The sequence below is a fragment of the Lactuca virosa genome, chromosome 7 (assembly GCF_052849685.1).
Source record: "Lactuca virosa cultivar CGN04683 chromosome 7, Lactuca_virosa_CGN04683_v6, whole genome shotgun sequence".
NCBI classification, from domain to species: Eukaryota; Viridiplantae; Streptophyta; class Magnoliopsida; order Asterales; family Asteraceae; genus Lactuca; species Lactuca virosa.
This window is the reverse complement of record NC_136432.1, coordinates 78,259,973-78,284,531: the sequence shown is the minus strand read 5'-3', so window position 1 is coordinate 78,284,531 and position 24,559 is coordinate 78,259,973. Positions and strand designations below refer to the sequence as shown.

General features: G+C 33.6%; 2 protein-coding genes across 3 annotated transcripts; one reads left to right on the top strand and one right to left on the bottom strand.

Annotated features, from left to right (window-relative positions):
• Positions 1-10,294: 10,294 nt before the first annotated feature.
• Positions 10,295-13,836, top strand: LOC145124094 (Peptidase M28 family protein). Of its 2 annotated transcripts, none has more exons than XM_079059315.1 (12): positions 10,295-11,375; positions 11,470-11,537; positions 11,657-11,738; positions 11,818-11,910; positions 12,012-12,164; positions 12,245-12,313; positions 12,448-12,535; positions 12,636-12,719; positions 12,810-12,898; positions 12,978-13,097; positions 13,188-13,355; positions 13,522-13,836. In XM_079059315.1, exons 1-12 carry the CDS (start codon positions 10,428-10,430, stop codon positions 13,702-13,704), a joined length of 2,145 nt encoding a protein of 714 aa, XP_078915441.1. In that variant the 5' UTR covers positions 10,295-10,427; the 3' UTR covers positions 13,705-13,836. The 2 variants fall into 2 exon arrangements, with proteins under 2 accessions (XP_078915441.1, XP_078915440.1); XM_079059314.1 differs by having other exon boundaries at positions 10,296-11,375; positions 13,176-13,355.
• A 13-nt stretch (positions 13,837-13,849) lies between these two features.
• Positions 13,850-20,476, bottom strand: VPS15 (protein kinase family protein / WD-40 repeat family protein). Its single transcript, XM_079059313.1, has 11 exons — positions 19,959-20,476; positions 18,877-18,999; positions 18,737-18,782; positions 18,500-18,660; positions 18,310-18,389; positions 18,109-18,214; positions 17,763-17,939; positions 14,720-17,668; positions 14,382-14,641; positions 14,194-14,293; positions 13,850-14,119 (listed from the first exon to the last, which is right to left on the bottom strand). The coding sequence occupies exons 1-11, from the start codon at positions 20,229-20,231 to the stop codon at positions 13,943-13,945; spliced, it is 4,452 nt and encodes a 1,483-aa protein (XP_078915439.1). The 5' UTR covers positions 20,232-20,476; the 3' UTR covers positions 13,850-13,942.
• Between the last annotated feature and the right edge of the window lie 4,083 nt (positions 20,477-24,559).

Here is a 24,559-nt window from a genome sequence, read left to right as displayed (position 1 = left end):
ATTTGTAACCATATCAAGCTCAAACAATGTATATTATCAAATATAAATTTAACACATATTCCAGAAAATAAGCAAGTAATTCACGTAAAAACTTTAGATATATATTAAATACTTTTAACTAATGCTTATATTAAAATCATGTTCATGAAAATAACTATGCACTCACGTGGAAAACTCACGGGAAAGTCAACTCTTTGATTGACATTTCAAATTTTAAAACGACCTAAACATGAAGATTAATAAGCCTTAGTATTCATTCGTATATAACTTTTTTCATATTTATCAATAATCACAAAAAAAAATATTGATTTATAGCTGATAAGAAACAAACAGGTAAGATTATATCGGAGGTAGGATCTGTTTGGCATATAAAGATATACTGTTTGGAAAATCCACTTTAAACACCTCACAGATCTGGCCTAAACATCATTCCTCTAAGTAGATCGATCAATATAACGACTAGTATTACTGATAAATCTTATTTATAGGTTCATAATAACGACTATGAACATAAATATATGTTATATTTAAAGTGTAGTAAGTGCGGCTTAACTTACCGGGTTTTCTGACAGAAGTTCAGAAAGTTCGTGGGTAGAACTTCGACTCTAAAAACTTCTTCTCGTCGGCTCTTTGACGACTCAGAGCTTCGCCTATTGCACCCAAAAATTAGGCTAAATCGGGCAAGAAAAAAGAAGAATTCTAATGAGAGTTTAGAGGAATTGAGCAAGGAAAGGAGTATAATTCATCCTCTATTTTATAAGGGTCTGATCACAGGGTAGGCCCCAAGTTTTGTTCGTATCTTCTGTATACGAGCTTCGTTTTCAACGTTCTTTATATCCTAGCGTAAGTATTTCCGAGTACTACAACTTTTATTTAGACTCCATCGGCTAATTCTCATTCTATCTCAAATTTACAAATTTGTATCGAATTCGACGCAGTCGAAGAGTAGGGACCAAGTTTCGTCCCTATCCTTCGCATACGAGTTTCGTTCTCAACGTTCATTATATCGACAGATTCGTAATTCCATGGACTTCAAATTTCGTTTAGATAGTTTTGTCTAACGCACGACCGGTCTTTATTTTGTACTCTATGACACATACTTATGTATTGTGTCGTTACGATAAATTATAATTTCTTCATATGAAGTCAGATTTGAGCGTTATTTATATCCACATAATCCTCATCATGACTATTACAACTTTCATTAACATTATTTATCCTAAATAATTTTTTATTTTTAAACTTTATTTAAAATAATTCGTCAATGTTGTATTAATGTATTATACAAATATTATAAGCTCATAAAATTTGACCATAAAACATGTACGCAATATATAAATATTATTTATATCGCCCGTACGCATACGAATGATTTTTATTTATTTACGATTATCCTATTCAATAATTTAATTGTTTGGTAAAACAATTATTTATAATTTATAATCGTTAAAATTTCTAGTCTAAATTCGCGGGTATTACATATACTTTCACCTTTTGAGGAGAGCAGAAGTTTTCTACGAAGAAAATGGACAAAAGAACCCTAGAAACCACTCTGAGAAGAGAGATTAACTGAAAATATCATAGCGAGATATGATTTAATCAAGCGAAGATATACTACGAAATCATTTGGCTTTGTTTTTGTAATTATGTCTAGCAGAGTTTTTATGATTTCTAGTTATGTATCTAATCATATTGCTAAAACCTTCACTTTCATTTAGAGTAGATGAACCTCAAAAATATTTGTTGATTTTAAAGATTTCAGATTAAATCAGTTATTTATAATATATGTTTGATAAAAATCATTATTTGTTAAAGTTGTCTTTATTATTTATAATTGAGTATTGTTTATATGTGATGCACATTCTTTTTTTAGTATGCTTGAATCATTTTAACTTTATAAACCATATATATATATATATATATATATATATATATATATATATATATATATATATATATATATATATATATATGGTTTATAAAATTAAAATGATTCAAGCATACTAAAAAAAGAATGTGCATCACATATAAACAATACTCAGTTATAAATATAGGGAGATATCAAATGAGAACACCTAAAAGGTTGAGAACGCAAGAATAATTATAGACCAATCATTCCATAAGGGCGTAAAAGGAATTTTACAATGTAATTAAATATGGATAATTAATGATTTCCTACAATCATGGGATGTTGTCTAATTAATTGATTTTTTACCTAAATATTATAAATGAATTTAATCTATTTTTAATCAAATAGATTATTTAAAAAAAAAACTTTTTTACCATGATTAAAAAACGTTTTTTTATTTTTTATTTTTTTTACCAGTATATCAAAAAAATTGATGAATTTATAATTTCAACGAAATATGTGTAATCATACAAAAATAAAACATATTTGTAATCATATATGAATCCGCTGTAATCGTTAATGAATAGATGAGTTAAGTTGTAATAATAAACGAATATAACGCAATTTATAGAGAAAAATTACAATACAACTATAATCATAAATAAATAAAAACATATTGGATATATATCTAGATTATACATCTATTCATAAATAATAGTAACACAAAAAGTTACAATGTAATACATATCTATTTTTCTATAATCACATATGAATACAACATAAACAAAAATTCGAATAAAAATAATTAACTATTATTATATAATCATAAATGAATAAGGCGATATCTTTTCCACTTTGTATTGTTTGGTTGTATATTAGCACTCCAACATCCCGTTTGTAGATGCATCTCGATTTCCTCTATACACTGTCAAATAAAGAAATATATACAATTAACAATCAATTAAATGAAAAGGATTTAGAAAAACACATATGACGTCAAATTATAAATGAAGAGATATGAACAAAATAAAAAATACATATGAATTCCTATAATTGTAATTATATTCATACATGAATATATCACATATGAATACACTTCTAATCATAAATTAATATGACACATGAACAAAAAATAAAATACATATGAATTCCTATACTTGTAATTATATTTAAACATGAATATATATATATATATATATATATATATATATATATATATATATATATATATATATATATATATATATATATATATATCATTAACAAAAAATGAATAAACTTCTAATCATAAATTAATATCATAGTATAAATTACTTTTGGTTCTAAATTTGTTTGATTCCCCTAAATCTTTATATCAATCGAGAAACAACTGAGAAGAAGTGAAGGGAAAACAAAAAATAAGTCACCTACAGAAGCAATGCTTAGAACAGTTAAACAAAACCATAAGCACTTAAAACAAGAAAAGATTAATCATAAAATGGAATACTTCAAAATCATGCAAATTCAAAGAAAATCATAGTTAGGCATTTCATCAAACACTTACTATGCACAACAATCATTTCCATATCACCTGATATTATTTCAAAGCATGGCCAGAACCTGGTTCTAAGTTAAAAAACCGATTAGGTTTTTGTAGATAGTGCAATATAAAAAATTACCTAGGGCCCGACAAGCGGCAAGTCAGCTGTCTGGAAATTATATTCATAGACATAAGGGAGCACCATAAGATGAAAAGGGGAACTCGTTTCTGCATTAATCGAACCACTCAAATTGAGAATCTAACAAGAGCATCAAAAAGGCACTGAAGATTATAACCCAATCCATGATGGAGGCGTAAAGAAGAAGAAAACAGGGAGAGAGGCGGTGGAATAGGAGGCTCCGGTATCGATTGAAGATCAAAAGGTGGCAATTGGCGGTGGTGACAGAAGATCAGGAGGCGGCGATTGGCGATGATGATTGAAGACCAGTTAGCGGCGATTGAAAGTGTCGATTGAAGTGGATGTCGACTGAAGTTGATGAGAAAAAGGGCTAAGAAACGAACGAGGATTGAAGATAGTGATGATGGCTGCAACGTAAGATACGATAGTGAAAAGATTCGGGTGTTGTATGGATGAGCCGATGAGGAGGCGGAACTAACCATGAAGCCCTAGGTATCCAAGGGAGAAAGAAAAAGACGGGAATATGAAAGGAAATAGACGAGAATTGAGAAATTTTAGGAGTTAGCTAAAGTTTTAATTACTGTTGTACCCTTATGACAATTTTAAAGTTACACTTTAATTCCTTTAATTTTAAGAATTTACATAAATGGCCCATTCGATAATAACCTTAGATTTAGTTTTTTAAATGGTTCAGATCTGTTCTCACGTTCTCAACCTTTTAGGTATTCTCATTTGATCCTACTCCTATATATATATATATATATATATATATATATATATATATATATATATATATATATATATATATATATATATATATATATATATATATATATATATGACCGTTTGTATATAATAAATTGAATTTCATAACCTGAGATTTCAATAATTAATCAAGTCTCTCGTATTCCGAACTTAACATCAATATTTAGAACATTTAATGCACTTGATGACTGCACTTAAGAATCTTTTAAGATTGAAGGATTAATAATGTAATCACGAAAACTAATCAACTTAAGAATCGATAAGCAACGAAGTTTAATCCATTACACTATTTAAGAAATCAACCATAGTAGAAAGGCAAATCGAATTTAAACAAAAGTACCCTTACATTCTTATTTACAATATTGATTTGATATGATTTGTTTAGTTTTGTTAGTTTAAGTTTTTAGTTGTTAAGGTTAGAAATTTGTGAACTTTAAAATCAGAAGAAAATACAAAATTTAAAATTTAAAAAAATTTAAAAATAAATAAATAAATAAACTTCCGTTCGTATTATTTCCTCTAGTTTAATTATTAGTAATAATTCTGAACTTAAATAATATTCGTTATCCAAAAGTTCGACAACCGATTTATCATAGGTTCATTACATGCGTGTATTAGTATCTAGTCGTGATTACGCCTAATTGTAACTATAAAACTAATGAATTAAAATAACACACAGATTAACATTGGATGCAAATGTGTGAAGAGTATATCACTAATATAAGACTTTTATAGATAGAAATAACAACCAGAAAATATATTATCTCCCCAAAACTATATATTTATGTCATGTTATTAGGGGACGGTATGTTTTGGGTTTGATAACACTCCAAATACTTAACAATGTAATAGTTTGCATGTTTCATGTAGTTCTTTGGTTGACTATTTATATAAGTTTGTTTATGGATTTGTCCGGTCCACACGGTGGTTCTGCCAAAAAATTTAAAGAAATGTTTTAAAAAAATTATCATTGGACCTAGCTAACTCTAGTTATTCCCGATTACAACTGGAGCATGGATTACCTTATTTTATAGATGTCCCAAATTAGGATAGAGGAGCATACATTTAATTAAATATAAGAATATGAACCCAACTTGACTCATCAACCGTAGTTCATGTGATTGTTAAATGCAAAATCATATAACCAACATGGTAGTAAGTATTTAGTAAATGCCAAAAAAAAATTGTTTAAAACATATGTTATAATATCGGTGGCCGATGTTTACGGTGACCAACAACAAAAGAATGTTGACAATCATAGATGTGAACTTTTACCTATTTATAAGCTTAATTTGTATTATGTTTTATCCAAAGGAGTCCTCTTGATTTTGAGGATCATGTGTGAAAAATAAAAATGGACATCTATGTACAATTTTTTTAATATGTAAGCAAAACTCATTAATACTAGGATTAATCTATTAATGTTTTAAAAACTATCTAAAAAAAAGAATGATAATACAATATATAATATTACATAATAACATGAATGTGGGCTCTTCTACCATTTTTTGAAGCAAAGTTGGTTATAATATTACATAATAACATGAACGTGGGCTCTTCTACCATTTTTTGAGCAAAGTTGGTTATCAGTTCTTCATAATCAATATTCTTTAACATATCGTTCTCAATAACTATCATTGTCAATCCATTAAGTCTTTCTTGTGACTTTGTGGATCGTAAGTAAGACTTTAACAACTTCAATTTTGAAAAAATTTATTCTGCAGGCGTCACTATTACTAGAATAGTCAGCAAGACACTATATACAATAATTACATTAGAAAAACAATCGAATTTTTCATATATTTTAATGCATCGACAGCGTTGATAGTTTCACTCGGTAAGAACTCGTCAAGCGGCTTTAACTCCAAGTAAAATTCATTAACATTAATATCTGATCATTCATCATACTTAAGTGCGGCTTGCAAACAACTAAAACACAAGGAAGATCTTTGTCATCAAATTCCATCAAATATTTTGAAAACAAAAAACTAAAACTCTTTTCATACTACTCTTCGTATTGTTTAAATCTTGTTTTAAGAGAAGTGTTCGCCTGATCAACAATATATAGAAACTAATTAACTTTAAAATTCCCTTCGGCTAAAAGTACGCCATCTTTGATTACTTGAATTCTTGTCAAATTGTTTTTTTCTATGAACAAGACGCTTTTGAGAGAACATTGGATCAATATTCATTTCAATCGAAAGTTCAATAGCGTCACCAATCGTCTTATAGAACTACATTTCTCTAAACTCCTCGAGAACTCAATCAAGATGTTCACTTCTTTAACAGGAACATCAAGATCTAACCATATCCTTTGATTGTAAATTTTTTCTGATTAAGCACAAATCACTGACCTCATTATTTGCTAACGATTTAGCTTCACTTTGTATTTTAGCATTATTGTTTTTTTTTTTCGTCAAAACTCATGAATACATAAAACTCTCACACACACACACACACACACACATATATATATATATATATATATATATATATATATATATATATATATATATATTTGGTGAGGTTAATAGAGAACCATAATTAACTAAGGAACCAATCGTGAGCGTCGGAAATCATAACGATCAACGGCCAAGGAAATAGATGTACACTTTGACATTGGACGCACACACACCAGATTATACCAAAAAATCCATCATTTACAAAAAAAATTCACCACTTTTTTTCTTTTAAAATTTTTTTTAGGTCATGTTTTTTATCAAAAAAAAACGAATATACCGTTGTTCACGATTTTTCGTCCTCTTTCCATAGAGATTCATGATGATATATAAAAAACGAACTTTTTTTTCGAAAAAAAACTCACTTCATTTTCTTTGATGAAAAAAGTTAAAGTTTAATTTTTTATAAAAAAAAATTAATAAATATATCAAAATTCATATTTTTGTACTTTTTAAACATAGATTCATATTCATGTTAAAAAAAAAACGATATTTCAGTTCCGATTCACATTGTGAACCTGTTCAGATTCATATTGTAAACTTGTTCAGATTCACATTGTGAACCTCCTCAGATTCACAGTGTGCATAATAATAAGTCGGATTCACAGTGTGAATCTGAACTGATCGGAGCTTTTTCACATTGTGAATGTTAAATTTTAAAATATTTATAGTTTACATTCACAATGTGAATCTATACTGATCGAGGTTTTTTTTTTGTGAACCTTCTCAGATTCACAGTGTGCATAATAGTAATTCAGATTCACAATGTGAATCTGAACTATTCGAGATTTTTCATATTGTGAATGTTAAAAAATTAATAGAGTACAAAAAATTAATATTTTTGTTATAATTAGTTTTTTTTTATAAAAATAAACCTAAATATTGAAAAAACTAAGAAAATTAAGTGGGTTTTTTTTGAAAAAAAAAATCATTTTTTATATATCATCATGGATCTCTATGGAAAGAGTACGAAAAATCGTGAACAACGGTATATTCGGTTTTTTTTTCGATAAAAAACATGGCCTAAAAAAAATTAAAACGAAAAAAAGTGGTGGTTTTTTTGTAAATGGTGGATTTTTTGGTATAATCCGGTGTATGTGCGTCCAATGTAAAAGTGTACATCTATTTCCTTGGCCGTTGATCGTTATGATTTCCGACGCTCACGATTGGTTCCTTAGTTAATTATGGTTCTCTATTGAACCTCACCATATATATATATATATATATATATATATATATATATATATATATATATATATATATATATATATATATAAACTTTGGACCCCCTTATGGATTATATAAGATCGCTCACATCACATAGCCTTCAAATATGCCCAAGTATTTATGTCAAACATAGGGGTGTGCAATAAACCGCATAAACCGCCCGCACTGCACCAAACCGCACCGCATAACGCGGTTTAAAACACTCACGGTGCGATTTGCGGTTTGTATTTTTGTTAAACCGCATTATGCGGTGCGGTTTGAGGTTTACGATTACAAAATTGCGGTTTAAACCGCACCGCATTAATGAAATCAATTAATGATATATATATATATATATATATATATATATATATATATATATATATATATATATATATATATATATATATATATATATATATATATATATATATATTCGAAAATAATTTGACAAGTCCTAAATTAGTGACATTATCTTAAGTTTTTGAAATGTAATATTAATTAATCCAAAATTTAATCGAGTGACCATATATATTTTTTGTCTCAAATTCATTTTCTACTAACATTCAGTGACCATTATTTTATACACTATGTTTTTCTTAACTTATGTATATTCATAAGTAGTTAATGACCACAATTTTATGACCACCAAATTTCTTAATGACCACTTAGTGAGCCGTTAGTGACGACAATGATAGTATTATCATTAAATTTAATGTAAATAATTACTCAAACCGCATGTAAACCGCATAAACCGCGCGCACCAAACCGCACCGCATAATGCGGTTTTGAACGTTTGCGGTGCGGTTTGCGGTTTCTAAATAACTCAAACCGCATGTGCGGTGCGGTTTGCGGTTTTGGCTCTAAACCGCACCAAACCGCACCGCGCACACCCCTACAAACACTCAATGTAATAAGACCAAAGATATTGTTTAAAAACCCAACACATCAAATGCGTCAAAGTTGTCCAAAAGACTTTCTTAGCATACGCATGAAACACACCTTCTATTAAAAAGAAAGATCATTATCACAATAATATATCTTTAAATTATTTATAACTCAACTTATTATTTATATAGTAAAATAGACAGGGGTGTTGAGATTCAACCTAACACATACAAAACTTTCATTTGACCCGCTATCCAACTTAATAATTTTGCCTATCTACATGCATAACAAATTGTTCCACCACCCTGCCCATCACAAGAACAAATATCTATTCATTTAACATCGAAACTATATTGTTAAATAAAATATTGAGTAAATTACACAAATCATTCATGTATTAAAAAAGCATGTTTACTTCTTAATTTTAAAAATTAACTCAGACCGTCTCCATCATCCCCAGGTTTCCATTTTCTTATACGATCAGTCCATATCGTTGTTAGACATTGGTTGCTTCCATTTAAGTGCCCCAAAGACACGTTCAATCTCTTGTTTCTTTTAAATTTTATTTTTAGTCTATTGTTTCTTTTAAATGATTATATTCCCATTTTCTATTTATTTCTCATTTATTTATAATTTATCAATTAAATAATGTTGATTATAAATTTTATAAACCTCTCTCTCTCAAATCCGACAACCACTTCCGATCATCGCGGCAACCATTTCATGTCACCGTCAACACCTCCTCCGACCACCACCGAATATGATACTAGAACCCGAATCTAATACTCAAACCCAAATCGGATACTAGAACCAAAATCTAAAACCTATAATCAACATCAAATCCTAATCTAAAACCTTCCCGAATTCCACCATTTTTTATATTTACTTAATGCATTAGCACTTGACCAAAAAAAAAAAAAAAAAAAAAAAAAAAAAAAAAAAAAAGATGATAATTTCGTTGCTTATATTCTGCATAATATCTATTGTTAGGTAAGTACTTCAAGTACATAACTAATTTATAAGATACACACTTGACTTGACACTTAACCACAAATAAACTCATGAAACCCAAATTTGAGTGTGACCTGGTCTAGCCCAAACTACCTACAAGGCCCAATTTAAAATGGATTAGAATATTTGGCCCATTACCATACGTGACCCAATTTATATGCTGGACGTCACCAGAGCAACAAAGCAGAGTATCTACAAAGAAGGCAATTGCATAGGAAAACCTGAAGTGGGGTTGTCCCTTTTATTAAATCAATATTGAAAAAGATCCTCTTTATAATGATGGATAACGTTTTATTATGCCACCACACACTACGTACCTATCTTCATCAATCACTCTCTTCAATGTCAATAAAAAGCCAAATAAGTGGACGAAAAATTAAATAAATTTATAAAAAAGGTTGCAATTATTATTATTATTATTATTATTATTAATTTACTATAAATCACTCCTATTGGACCTTCAAAAGTAAAAAATTATCTCAGAAAATGACATCAAAACCTAGGCAATCATCAATCTAAACAACCGAAAGAGAAGACCCAACAAGTTTTCTAAGAAAACACCACCCCCGCTGCCACACAACCGCCACCGCCATGGGTGGCAAGATGATAACCACCTTCATAGCCATAACCACCTCCTTATCTTTCTACTTCCTTTCAACCCCACCAAAATCCCACTACCACTCGCTCTTCATATCTCCGCCATTCTCCGACAACACCTCCATATCAAACCACCTCTTCACGCTCACGCGCCGCCCTCACCTCGCCGGAACTGAAGCCAACGCGGAGGCTGCTTCCTACGTCTTATCAACTCTCTCCTCCAACAACATCAAATCACACCTCTCAGAGTACGCCGTCCTCCTCACCTACCCTGATTCCCGTTCCCTAACACTAACCCGCCCCTCCCCAGACCCACCCATCACTTTCGCCCTCCGCCAAGAAACATACAACGGCGACCCCTACGCTGACGTGGCAGACCAAGTGGAACCCACATTCCATGCGTACGCAAAGTCAGGTACAGTGAAGGGACACGTGGCGTACGTGAACTACGGACGCGTGGAGGATTATAAAACTATTAAAGATCTCGGGATTAATATATCGGGTGCTATTGTGCTTGCGAGATATGGGGAGATATATAGGGGAGACATCGTTGAGAATGCGTATGACGCTGGTGCTATAGGTGTGTTGATTTATACCGATAGGAAAGACTACGGTGGTGGTGGTGGTGGTGCGCGGTGGTTTCCGGAGGAGAAGTGGATGCCGCCGAGTGGTGTGCAGGTGGGGTCGGTGTTTAATGGAGTGGGTGACCCTACGACGCCAGGGTGGCCTAGTGTTGAGGGTTGTGAGAGGTTGTCCGATGATGACGTGGAAAAGGGAGGAGATGTTCCGTTGATACCTTCGTTGCCTATATCGGGAGCTGATGGGGAGGAAATTTTGAAGTGTATAGGTGGGGTGGTGGCTGATGAGGAGTGGCGGGGTGACAAAGATGCTCCGGTTTATAGGATTGGACCGGGTCCAGGAATAATAGACCTCACTTACAAGGTAAACTTACCTTTTTCGTCCCTGTAGTTTAGTAGTTTTTGCAAATGGGGTCCGATGTTTTCGTTTCTAATGTTTTTGGTCGTTGGTGTTGTAGGCAAAACAAGTGATAAGCACGATTCAGAATGTAATAGGGATAATTGAAGGAGCAGAGGAACCTGATAGGTAAACCCTAATATATGATTTTATTAACATTTATGATTTACGGTAAAGTTACCCTTTCGGTCCCTGTAGTTTAGTAGTTTTATGTAAATAGTTTAACTGTGTGTAAAGCTTGTTAACAGATTTGTAATCTTGGGGAATCATCGAGATGCTTGGACATTTGGGGCAGTTGATCCCAACAGTGGCACTGCTGTTCTACTCGAGGTAAATAATTAATATGAGTACAAATGGCATATGATTTTAGTAAAAATTATGGTAAATATGACGTGGCATACTGATACAGGTGGCAGAAAGGTTCCGGAAGCTACAGAAAGAAGGTTGGAAGCCTCGAAGAAGTATCATCTTTTGCAATTGGGATGCAGAGGAATATGGACTGGTCTACATCTCTCTCACACACACACACACAAATTGCAGTTTTTTTTATAAGGAAAGTAAAAAAAAAATGTTTGACTGAGTTTTTATGTTGGGTTTTTTCAGATTGGATCAACAGAATGGGTTGAAGAAAACCGAGAAATGTTGGCTTCAAAAGTTGTTGCTTATTTAAATGTTGATATTGCGGTTTCTGGAGCAGGGTTTAAGGCATCTGCAACTCCACAACTTGATCAGTTAATCATACAAGCTACAAAACAGGTAATAAAATTTATTTTCTGTTTACGAGGATATTCCGGTCTTTTAAACATGGGTTCAAAGCTAAAGTCAAACTTTTGAAGGTTAAAGACCCAGACAACTCATCACAAACTGTCTATGAATCCTGGGTTCAAACCACCGATTATCTTAAGGTAAGTGTTTCACAATTACTTTCCTGCCCTTTAAGTGATTTCAAAATTAGGTGTCACTTCAAAAGTTAGAATAATAGTTGAAAAAAGAGTTTGATAATGCCTAACAAGAATTTAATGAAAAAAAAAAAAAATAGATTGGAAGGTTAGGAGGTGGAGGATCAGATTATTCAGCATTTGTACAGCATATAGGTGTTCCATCAACAGATATATCTTTTGGAGGAGGTAAATTAAGTTAACATTTTTTTTTAAAAAAATTTGGTCAACATGTGGTCAAGGGAAATATTTAAGTTGATGAAAAGTGAAAACTAATGCTTTGTTGTAGGCTACCCAGTGTACCACTCCATGTATGATGACTTTGTATGGATGAGTAAATTTGGTGATCCAATGTTTCGTAGACATGTGGCAGGTATGTTTTAAGTTTTTAAGTTTTAAGTTATAAGTTTTAACATATATTATTTAATTATAACTAAAAATTGACAAAACTAAAAATTGACAGCGGCAAGCATTTGGGGTTTAGTAGCTCTACAGCTTGCAGATGATGAGATTTTGCCTTTTAATTATGATTCATATGTATATGAGCTTCAGGTATGTTAACAAATCTGAGGCGAATAATTCTATTTAAATATTTGGTGGAATTTTATTAAAATGTTTTTTGTTGACACAGACAAGTGCTGAAGATTTGGAAATTGAGTTATTGGATAATAAGGGCATAACCCTTGTCCCCTTGTTCAAATCTATTGAAAAAATGAGAACAGCAGCCATACAAATAAACAATGAAATCAAGGTATGATTGATTCATCTTTTTTTATATAAATAATAATACCATAAATGGACATTAAATTAAAAAAAAAAAAAAAAAAAGGTTGAATTCCAGGAAATAAAAGAAAAACAAAATAAAAGGTGGGCATCATTGTCATTGATATGGAAAGAGAAAGATGATGAAGCATGGAAAGTGAGAGAAATGAATGACAGATTAATGATGGCAGAACGAGCACTTACAGATAGGGAAGGACTCCCTGGAAGACCTTGGTATAAGCATCTGGTATGTATTTTCTCTTTCTGCATCAACAAAAAGAGCAAATTACATTTTTGGTCCTTGAGTTTAGCTGATTATGGTCCTTAAAGAGAGAAAAAGGGAAAAGAAGATTATGTTTATGTTACCATGAAATGGAGAGGGTGATTGATGTTTGTTGGGTTGGGTGTGACAGATATATGCTCCATCAAAGCATGATGATTATGGATCAAAATGCTTCCCTGGAATAGACGATTCCATTGAAATTGCAAAGAGCCTCAACACTCAAGAATCATGGAATTCAGTACAACATGAAATTTGGAGAGTCTCAAGAGTAGTCACACAGGCATCACTAGTTCTTTGTGCTCAACTAACATAATATATAAATACTGCTGTCTAATAATTCTACTTTATTGTAAGTGTAACTGTAACACTTGTATTTGTGTTCAAGAAAAGAGAAGGATGCAAACAATTTGTCCGGAATATAAGTTAAGAATGATTATAGTGGGGATGGGATACAGAGCTGATAATCAAACTTTGTAAAACTAATAATATAAACAAATAATTAATATGTACAAACTATTACTAATGATTGTTGTTTATTTACATTACATGGTCTACTTCCAAACCTTGATGGTGCCATCTCTGCTGCTTGATAAAAGTAGTCTCTGGTTCAATTTAACAGAAGCAAGAGAAAGGATGGAGTCGCGGTGGCAGCCGCCTGTGTCGGTGGCGGCAGAAGCAAGAACCGCCTTTCCAGTTGGCCTAGTTGCCAATGGTCGTCTCTTTGCCTCCTATTATCAACATGTTAAAATTAGGGCCTTAAATAAGTGTTGAAGGGATTTTCAATTGAAGAAACTCAACAAACCTGCACGATTTGCACCCCAAAACTGGATTTTGTTTCATAAAATTCGTCATTCCCAACTCCCTTAATAGATGGACCACAAATGCAATAACTTCGATCTGGGCTGCATTTTTAAAGAACCAAATTTATGTCAGTATTAATAACAACAGTTTTAGATTAGACAAAAAAAAAAAAAAAAAAAAAAAAAAAACCTGCAATGATCCCATCGACGAATTTTTAAATCAGTCCCACCAGTTAATAAATCTCCTCCAGGTAAAGGAAGCAATGAACGGATTCCAGGTGATCTAGCAGGAGGTTCATTCAACTCATCTACTCTATACTTATAATTCACATTCCTTCTAGAATCACCTTTTGAATTTGTCTTACTAGATGTAGATGTAGATGCTCTAGCCAATGCCCAAGGCATGTCAGAAATCTCACCATCACTCTCATTATTCGCAACCCTCAACACCTGTATCCATTACAAAAAAAAACCAATAAATAAAAATCAGCACTAAATTTTATTAATCAATTAACAAATATATTGTACCTGGTGACAACTCCCATTTTCTGCATTCCAGAGAGAAACTTCATTACAACCTGCAGCAACATAAACAAGTGGCCTAACAGTTGTAGACAACGTGGTACTCTGAGGAGGGACAAAAAGACACATGTCTTCAACAGGACATGGAACAGAATACTGCCATGAGTTCACAGGTATACCAAATCTCAAATCCCATAAAGTCAAAACCCCTCTAGAAGACCCTGAAACAAACCAATTCCCACATGGACTTGTCACAAGAGCAGAAACATAACCCTCTTCCGGAATCACTTTCGTATTCCATGCGTTTGAATTCTGTCGCGTATCAGACAAATGGATTCCACAGTTGTGAGTGCTATAAAGAATCATCTTCCCATCATCACCATGTGAAGAGTAATTCAACAGTGTTAGAATCGCACCTTCTCCGATTCCATTCCGTTTGACATCCGTGATTCCGGAGTATTTCTCGACAACGGTTCCTAGTCCTCGGGAGACGTAATCGACTGAGAACATGTGGATTGTTCCATCGGATGATCCGACAACTACTTGAGCAGATCCATGGAGCATTGTGGCACAGAGTGCACGACTCCCTTCTAGACAATAAGTTAGTCTTGATCTGAATGAAATGTCCTTTTCCAGCTTTCTAGAATCCCATACTTTAACAGTGGAATCATCAGATGCAGTTACAAAAAAGCTATGGTCTGTGGAAACGGCGATGTCGTTGACAGCGGATCGATGTTCTTGGAGATGTGCTACCAATACACCGCGAGGACGCCAACCGGAATCCGGGATTCCAGGGGTTCGTGAGAAGGAGGGTAAATTTGGTATTTCGGTAGGAGAGGTGTCGTTTTCTATAACTGGAGTACTCCCTTTTAGGGTAGTGGAAACTCCCATGTCTTGGAATTTGTTGCTGAGGTGGACGGTTTGATCCGATTCCCGATCTTCCAGCTCGTGTACAACTCGGTGGAATTGCGGAGTGGAATTGGTGATTCCGATTGAGCTCGAGACAAGGCTGGGAGACGGAATGGAATCCAAACCGTCTAATTGTGATGATGATTCAGGTGCAGATGAAGAAGCACTTCCGGGTGATCTTTTGTTATCGTATTTGAAATAATACAATGGAATCCCATCTGAAGATTTTTCACCCACTAAACTATTCGCCCCACTTATTTGAGGCGACATAAACCCTGAAAACTTCAACTTATCTGAAAATAAAGGATCCAAAATATCAACTGTTCCAGAACCAGTACGTGAAAACGAGGGCAATCCTGGAATTTCACCAAGCCCAAAAGATTGGATACTGTTGGAAACATGTTTATGATCTTGAAAATCGGGGCGTCTATCTGACCACATTTTCATTTTCTCCAATTCTCGAACACCTTTATTGTACACATCATCACTTTGTTTACCTTGTGCAGATGAATTATACCATATCTTTCTTTGTCTTTCCAACATATCTGAACTCCTGTTGTTTTCCAAGATTTGGTAAAACACAGTTCTTGAAACAGGTGGCTTCAAACACGAGAAAAGGGCGTTTTCGGAAGCTAAAGAAGATGGTTGTCTACGAAGAAAAGGACGAATAAGTGGGACAAGAAACACATAAGAGTCAACAGCACCTAAACTCTCACTACTTGCTGAAACAAATGTCACCACTGACCTTCTTACCCATTGACTCGGATAACACAACAAAGGAAACGCATGTTCAATCATTTCAAGCAATACCCTTTTGCGTAAAAAGCCACTTTTGGTCAAAATAGCTAAACAGTCCAACGCGTTGACTATCACTGCTTCTGTTTGGTCAACTAAAGCTTGTTCAAGATAAGGTAAAAGATACTCCTCAACACTCCGTTGACCAACAAAGAAACAAACATAAACTATTTGTCTGTAAAAAACCGACCTCAAAAGCTCATCTTGATCGTTTAAAAACGCGGGTAGAATCGGTAATAAAAAGTCATTACTTTGTCTTTGACCAAAAAACCAACAAAGATTCCCAATATCTTGTAACAACGCGCGTCTTATGTTAGGAGTTTGTTTGGGTCCCATTACAAGTTCTTGAATCACTTCAGCTATCGATTTCCTCAACTGTGCCAGCTGTGCATCGTTTTTCTGATTCTGTAGCCTTCCAGACGTGACACCTGGCACTCCAGGTTTCTGTCCATCGTTTAAAACTCCAGCTTCTGTTAAGCTTATGGAGTGGATTAAGAATCCATAAGCAGTAAGGGCAAGTTTGGAAATGTTACTCGCGTAGCATATACGTACACTTTCTTCAGGATCATCAGGAAGCATTGAAAGCATTGGGAGAATATATTCAGGGAAGATTTTTGCATCACTTGGAGGGAAATCTCTGACCAAGGGCAAAATGTCACATAAAGTTTCCAAAGCTGCTGATCTTACAATTGCAGAAGGATCTGATAACATGGCGATTACATATGGAAGAACACGTTGTAATCGATCTTCATCGTCTATGTATGATGAACATGATTTTAGTAAAAGGACAGCTGTACGTCTGAGTTGTGGCATTTTGACATTGCGGATAGAGGAACAGAGGAGTGAGGCGATTAGAACCATGCCTTCACAGCTTATGTTGTCTTGTGGTAGGGGTAAAATCGGCATTCCAAAAGTATCGGATTGGTTGTCGTAATCGGACATGAAAGAGTTTAGATCACTTACTGTGATTTCTCGGGTGTGTGGATGGTGGTTTCTTTCGAATACATTTGAGATTGTTCTGAGTAGCTTTTTGGTGGATCGAATGCCAAATTGTTGGTTGTTTTGAGAGTTTTTCTTGTCCTCTGTGTGTGAGGGTATTTTGGGAAAACTTACATTTTGTTTAGAGTCCATCAATCGGCGATTTGTAACAACATTTGTGGAGAAGTTATTTATTCCAATGGTGTCCTCGCCTGATTTGTTGTTTAACATCTGTTTGAGTATTTCAGGGAAAGACAACTGGCACATTGCTACCTGTATGAAAAATGATTAAAAGGGTAGCGAATATTTATTTTTTTACATTTTAGTTGAATGACAAAATTGGGTCTTTGTCTTTACTCTTTCTTACCCTGGAATCAGGATTGATGGGATTCAAATTGGAATATAAGTTATGGAGGAATGGAGAGAAGTAGCTTGGAAGAACAACTCCTGCATAGGTTTGGAGATAGCTTTCAGCTGAACAACGGGAATCAGGATCAAGTTGAACCATGTGAAGAATCATCTTGCGGATTCCTGAATCTGGAATCTGAAATGTATATATTCAAATATGAATTTGATTAAGTTGATTTAGGGTTTATTGTGTTAATGAATTTGTTTCAATCTTTAATATGTAACATAAAAGAATAGAATTTGAGGTTATTAAGAGGGAAAAATGAGAGATGAAAAAGAGAAAAGTCAAAATAACAAAAGTTTACCTTCTCCAAATGTTGACTAGGATCAAATTGACCCCTTCTATATGCAAGTAGTTGTGATAGTTCAAAGAGGGGTTGACCTTCAAGGAAAAGTTCTGCAATTACACAACTAAAGCAACAAGCAGATAAAGATTATTGTTAGAGACATAAAAAAGATTATGTAATTTCACTTGGGTGTGTTTAAATGTTGAATACATGGCTTACCCAACAGCAAAGATGTCCATTGAAGGTCTTAAAGGTGCATCTTGTGAAACTTGAATCTCACCTCCATGTTCATAGAATCTCTAAACATCAATGATATATGGTAATAAGTAGATGTTATAGCTACAAACATTATTTGGGAAAGTGAAATAAAGAAGTAACAAGATTGAAGAAAAGTATTATCAGTTATCACCTCTGGTGCAAGATAGCAGCGTCTCCTTCCTCCAGTATCAAAGAAGAATGAGAAATCAGAGGGATCATCATGTGGAATGTAGGTTGGTTTAAATGATGCAAAATCAGCAAGGTAAAGCCAGTTCCAAGAAGTAACCAGAACATTCTCACATTTAATATCACCTACAGAAGTAATTTTATATTTTTATTACATCAATGTGAGATTAACAAGAGTTATGATGTAAAGAAGTGTACTTACCATGACAAACTCCATTGTCGTGACTCTGTTTCACTGCATAAAGCAACTACACAGCAAGAAACATTAGAAAGATGAGTCATTTTTAGTGTTGTGGTTAAGGAAATCATCAATGTCATGGTTGATGGAGATAAAGGGAAAACCTGAAAAGCCAACCATTTCTTCTCAACAAGGCTGAGAAAAGGGCGTGTACTGAGTCGATCATGGAGGTTATTGAAGAAATATTGCCTCAATAAGTAAGCAGCTTTATCAGTCTCAAGCCAAAACTGCAAATAGGTTTTATATGTTTTAGATTTTCAGTATTTCCTATAGAGTCCCCAAACACTATACATATCTTTAGCATCCTACATCACATTCTGCACACTTATTAAGTCATGAATATCCTAAATTATCTTTTTGGCCTATTTTCCATCATAGATTATACAGAAAGTGAAGTTTAGCCATCTTCGTTTTCCCAGAAAACCAAACAAAATAGCAGAACCAAGCAACTATGTATCAAAATTCCCTCTTTAATACGAGTTATTTACATCTCTTATGTTCCACCTATATAATAGTATTGAAATCTAGAAGCTTTAACGAATGGAAAGAGCATGAAAGCATACTATGAAAAAGTAAATTCCACATAACTTCACAGCTTGAATACAATAAATATCATTCAACATAACATGGATGATAATTTAAGCATTTACATTAGTATTTTGTATCCTTGGTATTTGACAGAGGTTAAAATTTCTCTGAAATTAAGCCTCAAGAGTTACCTAGACAATAATACAAGACATTCTAACAAGCATTCTTCAAATTATCAGTTAAGATGCTATAAGCATTCTAACAAACTATTTTATGTCCCCTTTGTTTGGCAGCAATAACATAGCATTCCAATTTAATAGTAACCATAAGTATAATAGAGTTTATGTGGATTTTATTGCAAATTTAATACCCACAACATTTTAGTTATGGTGCTTGTCATAGGGTACAGTGATTAGCAACTCCAGCTATTTGTAATTGGATATGATTGAACTTCACATGACTGGTGCTTTAGCTATGATCAGTGAAGTGCAGTTTTTGGGATAGGAAAAATACGATAGGGTTCTAATTTTACGAAAATGATGATAATACCAAACCCCTAAACTAAGCTTGACAAATAAGTATAATCATTTAACCCTCAGTTAGCTTCCCTTAGGCATTTACATATCATAAACAATAACAATTATATAATTTAAGAAACCTGAAATGGCCAAACGTGAGGATTCTCCATACGGCTAAAGATCTCACGAATCTGAGATAATCGTCGTTCATAATCCCGAAGATCAATCGAGTCACCACGCTTAAAATAAACCTTGACTAAAACCAACCCTTCGTCATGCTTACACTGAATGGATTTCAGGAAGCGTGCTCTTCCCAACACCTCTTTCAGTACCAAGTTGTACGAAGACGGTAAGTCGTGGAGGTAATACTCCGTCGCCGAAGCTTGCGTCGTACGTGCGATCTTGTTTCCCATGGTTAATCCAATTCAAAGGCGTAATATTACCGATTGAAACGAATCCGATGCGAATTGTGATACTAGGTTTCGCAGTGAGTAATTGCGTGAGTTCTTGACAACAATATCACTATATACCACATGATTATGGTGCTTTAGACTATCTTGATCGATCGAAGGAGTGGGAGCCAGTCAATTGGCGATGGGAACTTGGGGAATGGGGGAGGACGGGGATGTTGTTGCGTACAAATGGGAGTAGGCTGCGATGAATTTTTATCATTAGTAAATAATAAATATAAGTAATAACTAACACAAAATGATAGTAATATAATATAACAAACACAAAATGATAATATAACATAATTTACATATTGGTTGCTAACTTTTTCTTTTTTTAATTTGGATAGTCTTTAAGATACGTTTTTATTGAGTTATTGGTCTTTGATATAAGGTGGTGTTTGGGATTGTTTTTGTACATCAAAGTCCTTTTTGCGGATGGATTTTTTATAAAATGATTTTTTGCAAAATGAGCTATTTAAAATGTGTTTGGATTAGTAAAATGACTTTTGGTGTAACTTTTACATGTAAAGTCACAAAAAGTCAGGTTTTTTTTGACTTTTTGAAACTCCTCATTTTCCTCTATACATAAAAGTCATTTTCAAAAGAATTTTTCTATTACCCAAACATCTTTTGACTTTTTGAAAAAGTTAAAAGTTAAAAGTCATTCTAAAAACAATGTCAAACACCCCCTAAAATTACCATATTATCTTTACGGATTCAATTTCACCGGAAGCTCGTCTTTCCTTATAAACAAATCCCAATTACACTAAAAAGTCAATGTCTCGAAATTTGATGACAATAGAGATTTAGGGTTCAATATTTTGCTCTTTATTCATCTCTATAGTTTATATGCAATTTATGTGTTTATTGATTTTTAGAGGAATTTACTGTGTTGATTGGAATTAGTCTCATTGTTCAAAATGGAAGTAATGTTGTTCCCATGCATCTTGTTTTGCATATTTGTAACTTTTTTATTCATATTGTTAATTCCATTTTACAAGTTTATTATTTTGGTTTTTGATTTTTATCTTTCTGTTGGTTAAAGATTTTAGCCGAAGAATGTTATACTTTGGCTTTTCATTATATGATTGTTACCGGCTACAACTAGCCGAAGAAGATGATTTTCATCGGAGAAGATACTTGTCGCCAGAGAAGATAACAGTACCCATAAAAGATGACTTTTCATTATATGATTGTTATTGGCTACAACTAGGTGGACAATATGATCGTCGCCAAAGAAGATAACAGTAGCTGCTAGAGAAGATGACCAACAATGACTAAACGGACGTTTCAAACTTTCATACTGAGGGGCAGGGTATCAGGTGGACCTAACTTTGTCTCTCTCTCTCTCTCTCTCTCTCTATATATATATATATATATATATATATATATATATATATATATGTAACGCCCCATTTTCAAAGCCAAAAAAATTTCATTTTTATTTAAGTAAAACTTCCCAATTATAAATCCATTATGAAGAACACGTTTATTTCAAATACATTTATTAAAAGCAGAGTAAAAATTAAAATGCGGAGTCTTCATTGCTGTTGATGAATGTGTACAGTCATGCCTTTGCCTTCACGAGATAACCGATGATACCTGAAACAATAAACATCTGGGTAAGCACGAAGCTTAGTGAGTTTCCCCCAAGATACCCCATACGATAAACATACAAGCATGCATCGGGTCCACTCAACCATCGGGTTGGAATACCCCAGGCCCAATCAACCTCCCGGTCCAGTCGTCCTCGGGATGGAATACCCAAGTTGGAATGCCAAAATACAACGGGTCCGATCATCCTCGGGATGGAATACCCCAGGGTTTGTTGGCCTATCGCCTCAACCCAACTGCTCTACCAGAGCCTCCGTGCCTTCGACTTACAATCAGCTCGCACCGGGTATGTTGGCCTACACCACAAAGCAGGACCGCCTCAACCCACCATTACCATATGTCGACATACAAACAAACAAGGATCAAGTAGGCACATATGAAAAACAACAACCATACAGCTCACTACCGCCTACTAGTCCTCTCACCACATACACGTTGGGTTTTAGTATACTACAACATCTTATGGTGTACATGCAACCCTATAAACCTTGGATCTATGTTTTTTCTCTATTATACATGAAAATATTCAATATTCCAAGGTTTCATCCTAACTAGCTTAATATGAAGTATATATATAATACAAGAATCTAGTAGAATGACATACCTCTTTGTTGTAGCTTGATTCCATGGAGTTTAAGAGCCTAGTCCCCCAAGTGTGACACCTCAAATGGCTCACACAACACCACCAACAACTTGGAATAACTTGAGAGAAAAGTTCTTATGCTCAAAATCGGCTAGCCCTCTCATCTGAATCCTTTTTTGACCGATTTCTTGGGCTATGGGGTCTTTATATATTGTGGATATTAGGGTTACACCATGTAACTCATGACTTTCCATATTCTTCATGCTCCATGGGTTAAAACCTCCATGGAGTATCCATGGGTTTAGCCCAACATGAAGAACTATGGATCATAAGCCCATATATATAAGAATGAATGATTTACACAATCAATCCTCATATATTTAATTAGTCTCTTTTGATCACAAAATTAATTCCAAATTAATTCTTGATCAATACTAATTAAATAATATGATTTCATATTAATATATTAGAACTTATAATATATTAATAAATCATAAATATCCTTTTCTCACAAAAGTCTATCCAAATTGTTCCGATGCCATGCAACCCAAATGGACCATGCCAAATCGGTTCAAGTACATACCAATTATAGTTATGGACTTAGACACTAATCCAACAGTCTCTCACTTGGATAAGTCTAATAACTATTATTGCAAGTATGACTCTGCAACCTGACTAGCAATCGTAGCTCTTAAAAGTCGTTGTCGAACTCTGAACAAATCAATGACGCGTTCATTAGATAAGGGATCATATATTCCTCCATTCTATAAGATATCATATGGACTGAGACATGGATTATAATCATTCTCTCTGTCCATCTGTTGTTTCCCGATTTTTGATTTATGACGACTAACTAACTGAACAAATCAAATTAGTACAGGCCCGACCGAGCACTTACGTTTGTCATCACTAAATCATCGAGGGGCCCACAGATATCGTTTTTATCCCTCCAAGGGTAAAAGGAATGGATAAACTTCGACTCATATGCTTGCTCTATTTACTCATCAAATCACACACAACAATGTGTTTTATAACACCAAGTTACTGGTGCGTTTTCACATTATCAATGTGTAACCAACTTGTAGACTGCAACTCATATCTCTCAGTTTGAAGAATATAATATATTATCGTCTCATGATCACTCGTGATAAAATCCATGAAGTGATTCAAATGAGTGTGGGTTTAATCCAATACTCGAATCTTATTCCAGGAGCACTCATGAATACTGCAGTTATGTCTAGGCCACCTAGACAAACTACAAACCCATTCATGACAATCTTGCCTCAATACCTACTTCCAAAGTATGATCGACTATGGACGGTTTGAATAACCTAGTTATTCGGGAAGTCAAAACATGCAAAGTAAAACACAAGAATAATACTAATCCTATATGACCCCGAACCTTTTGAGCCATATTGATTACTCACTATTCATTGTATAATGTTTTGAATAATCAACTTAATACTTGAATTAAAACAATAGTTATGCCATGCTCCAAGCATGCACACTATGTTTGTCTATGGTCTTTACTTTGTGGAATAGATCAATTGAACACATTTCAATGATGCTCATTTCACAATTCCAAATCCTTATGATAAATGTAAGAATACAAGGTTCTTTCCATTTACTGAAATCTGTTAGATTCTAAACTTATATGCAATGATCCTCTTGTAATGACTATGCACAAAATTCACAAAGACTCGGCAACGTACATTAAAAAGTATTCCAATAGAGAGCAATTCCATGGAAACGAAGTCTCACATTCAAAGTACATTCCTTTGAACATCCTTCTTGCATTAAGTTTTCTAATCTTACATAGATTTGAAGAACAACTTCCACCTATGGAAACATTTCCATATTCCCATTTTTGACTATCACTTCCAAACAAGAGTTGCCTCTTTTCAGAATATGTCAATAAGGTCCTTCCAAAATTAACACTATACTTCCAACTGTCCATGAGTAACCAATCTTTGGTAAGCCTCATATTGTCCTCGATAATTGCTTAATCATTTTAGTCATATGCAGTTCTGGTCCCTTTTCCTTTTAATGCCCTAGGCATTTGGAAAATTCAGGACACATAGAAATATTATAG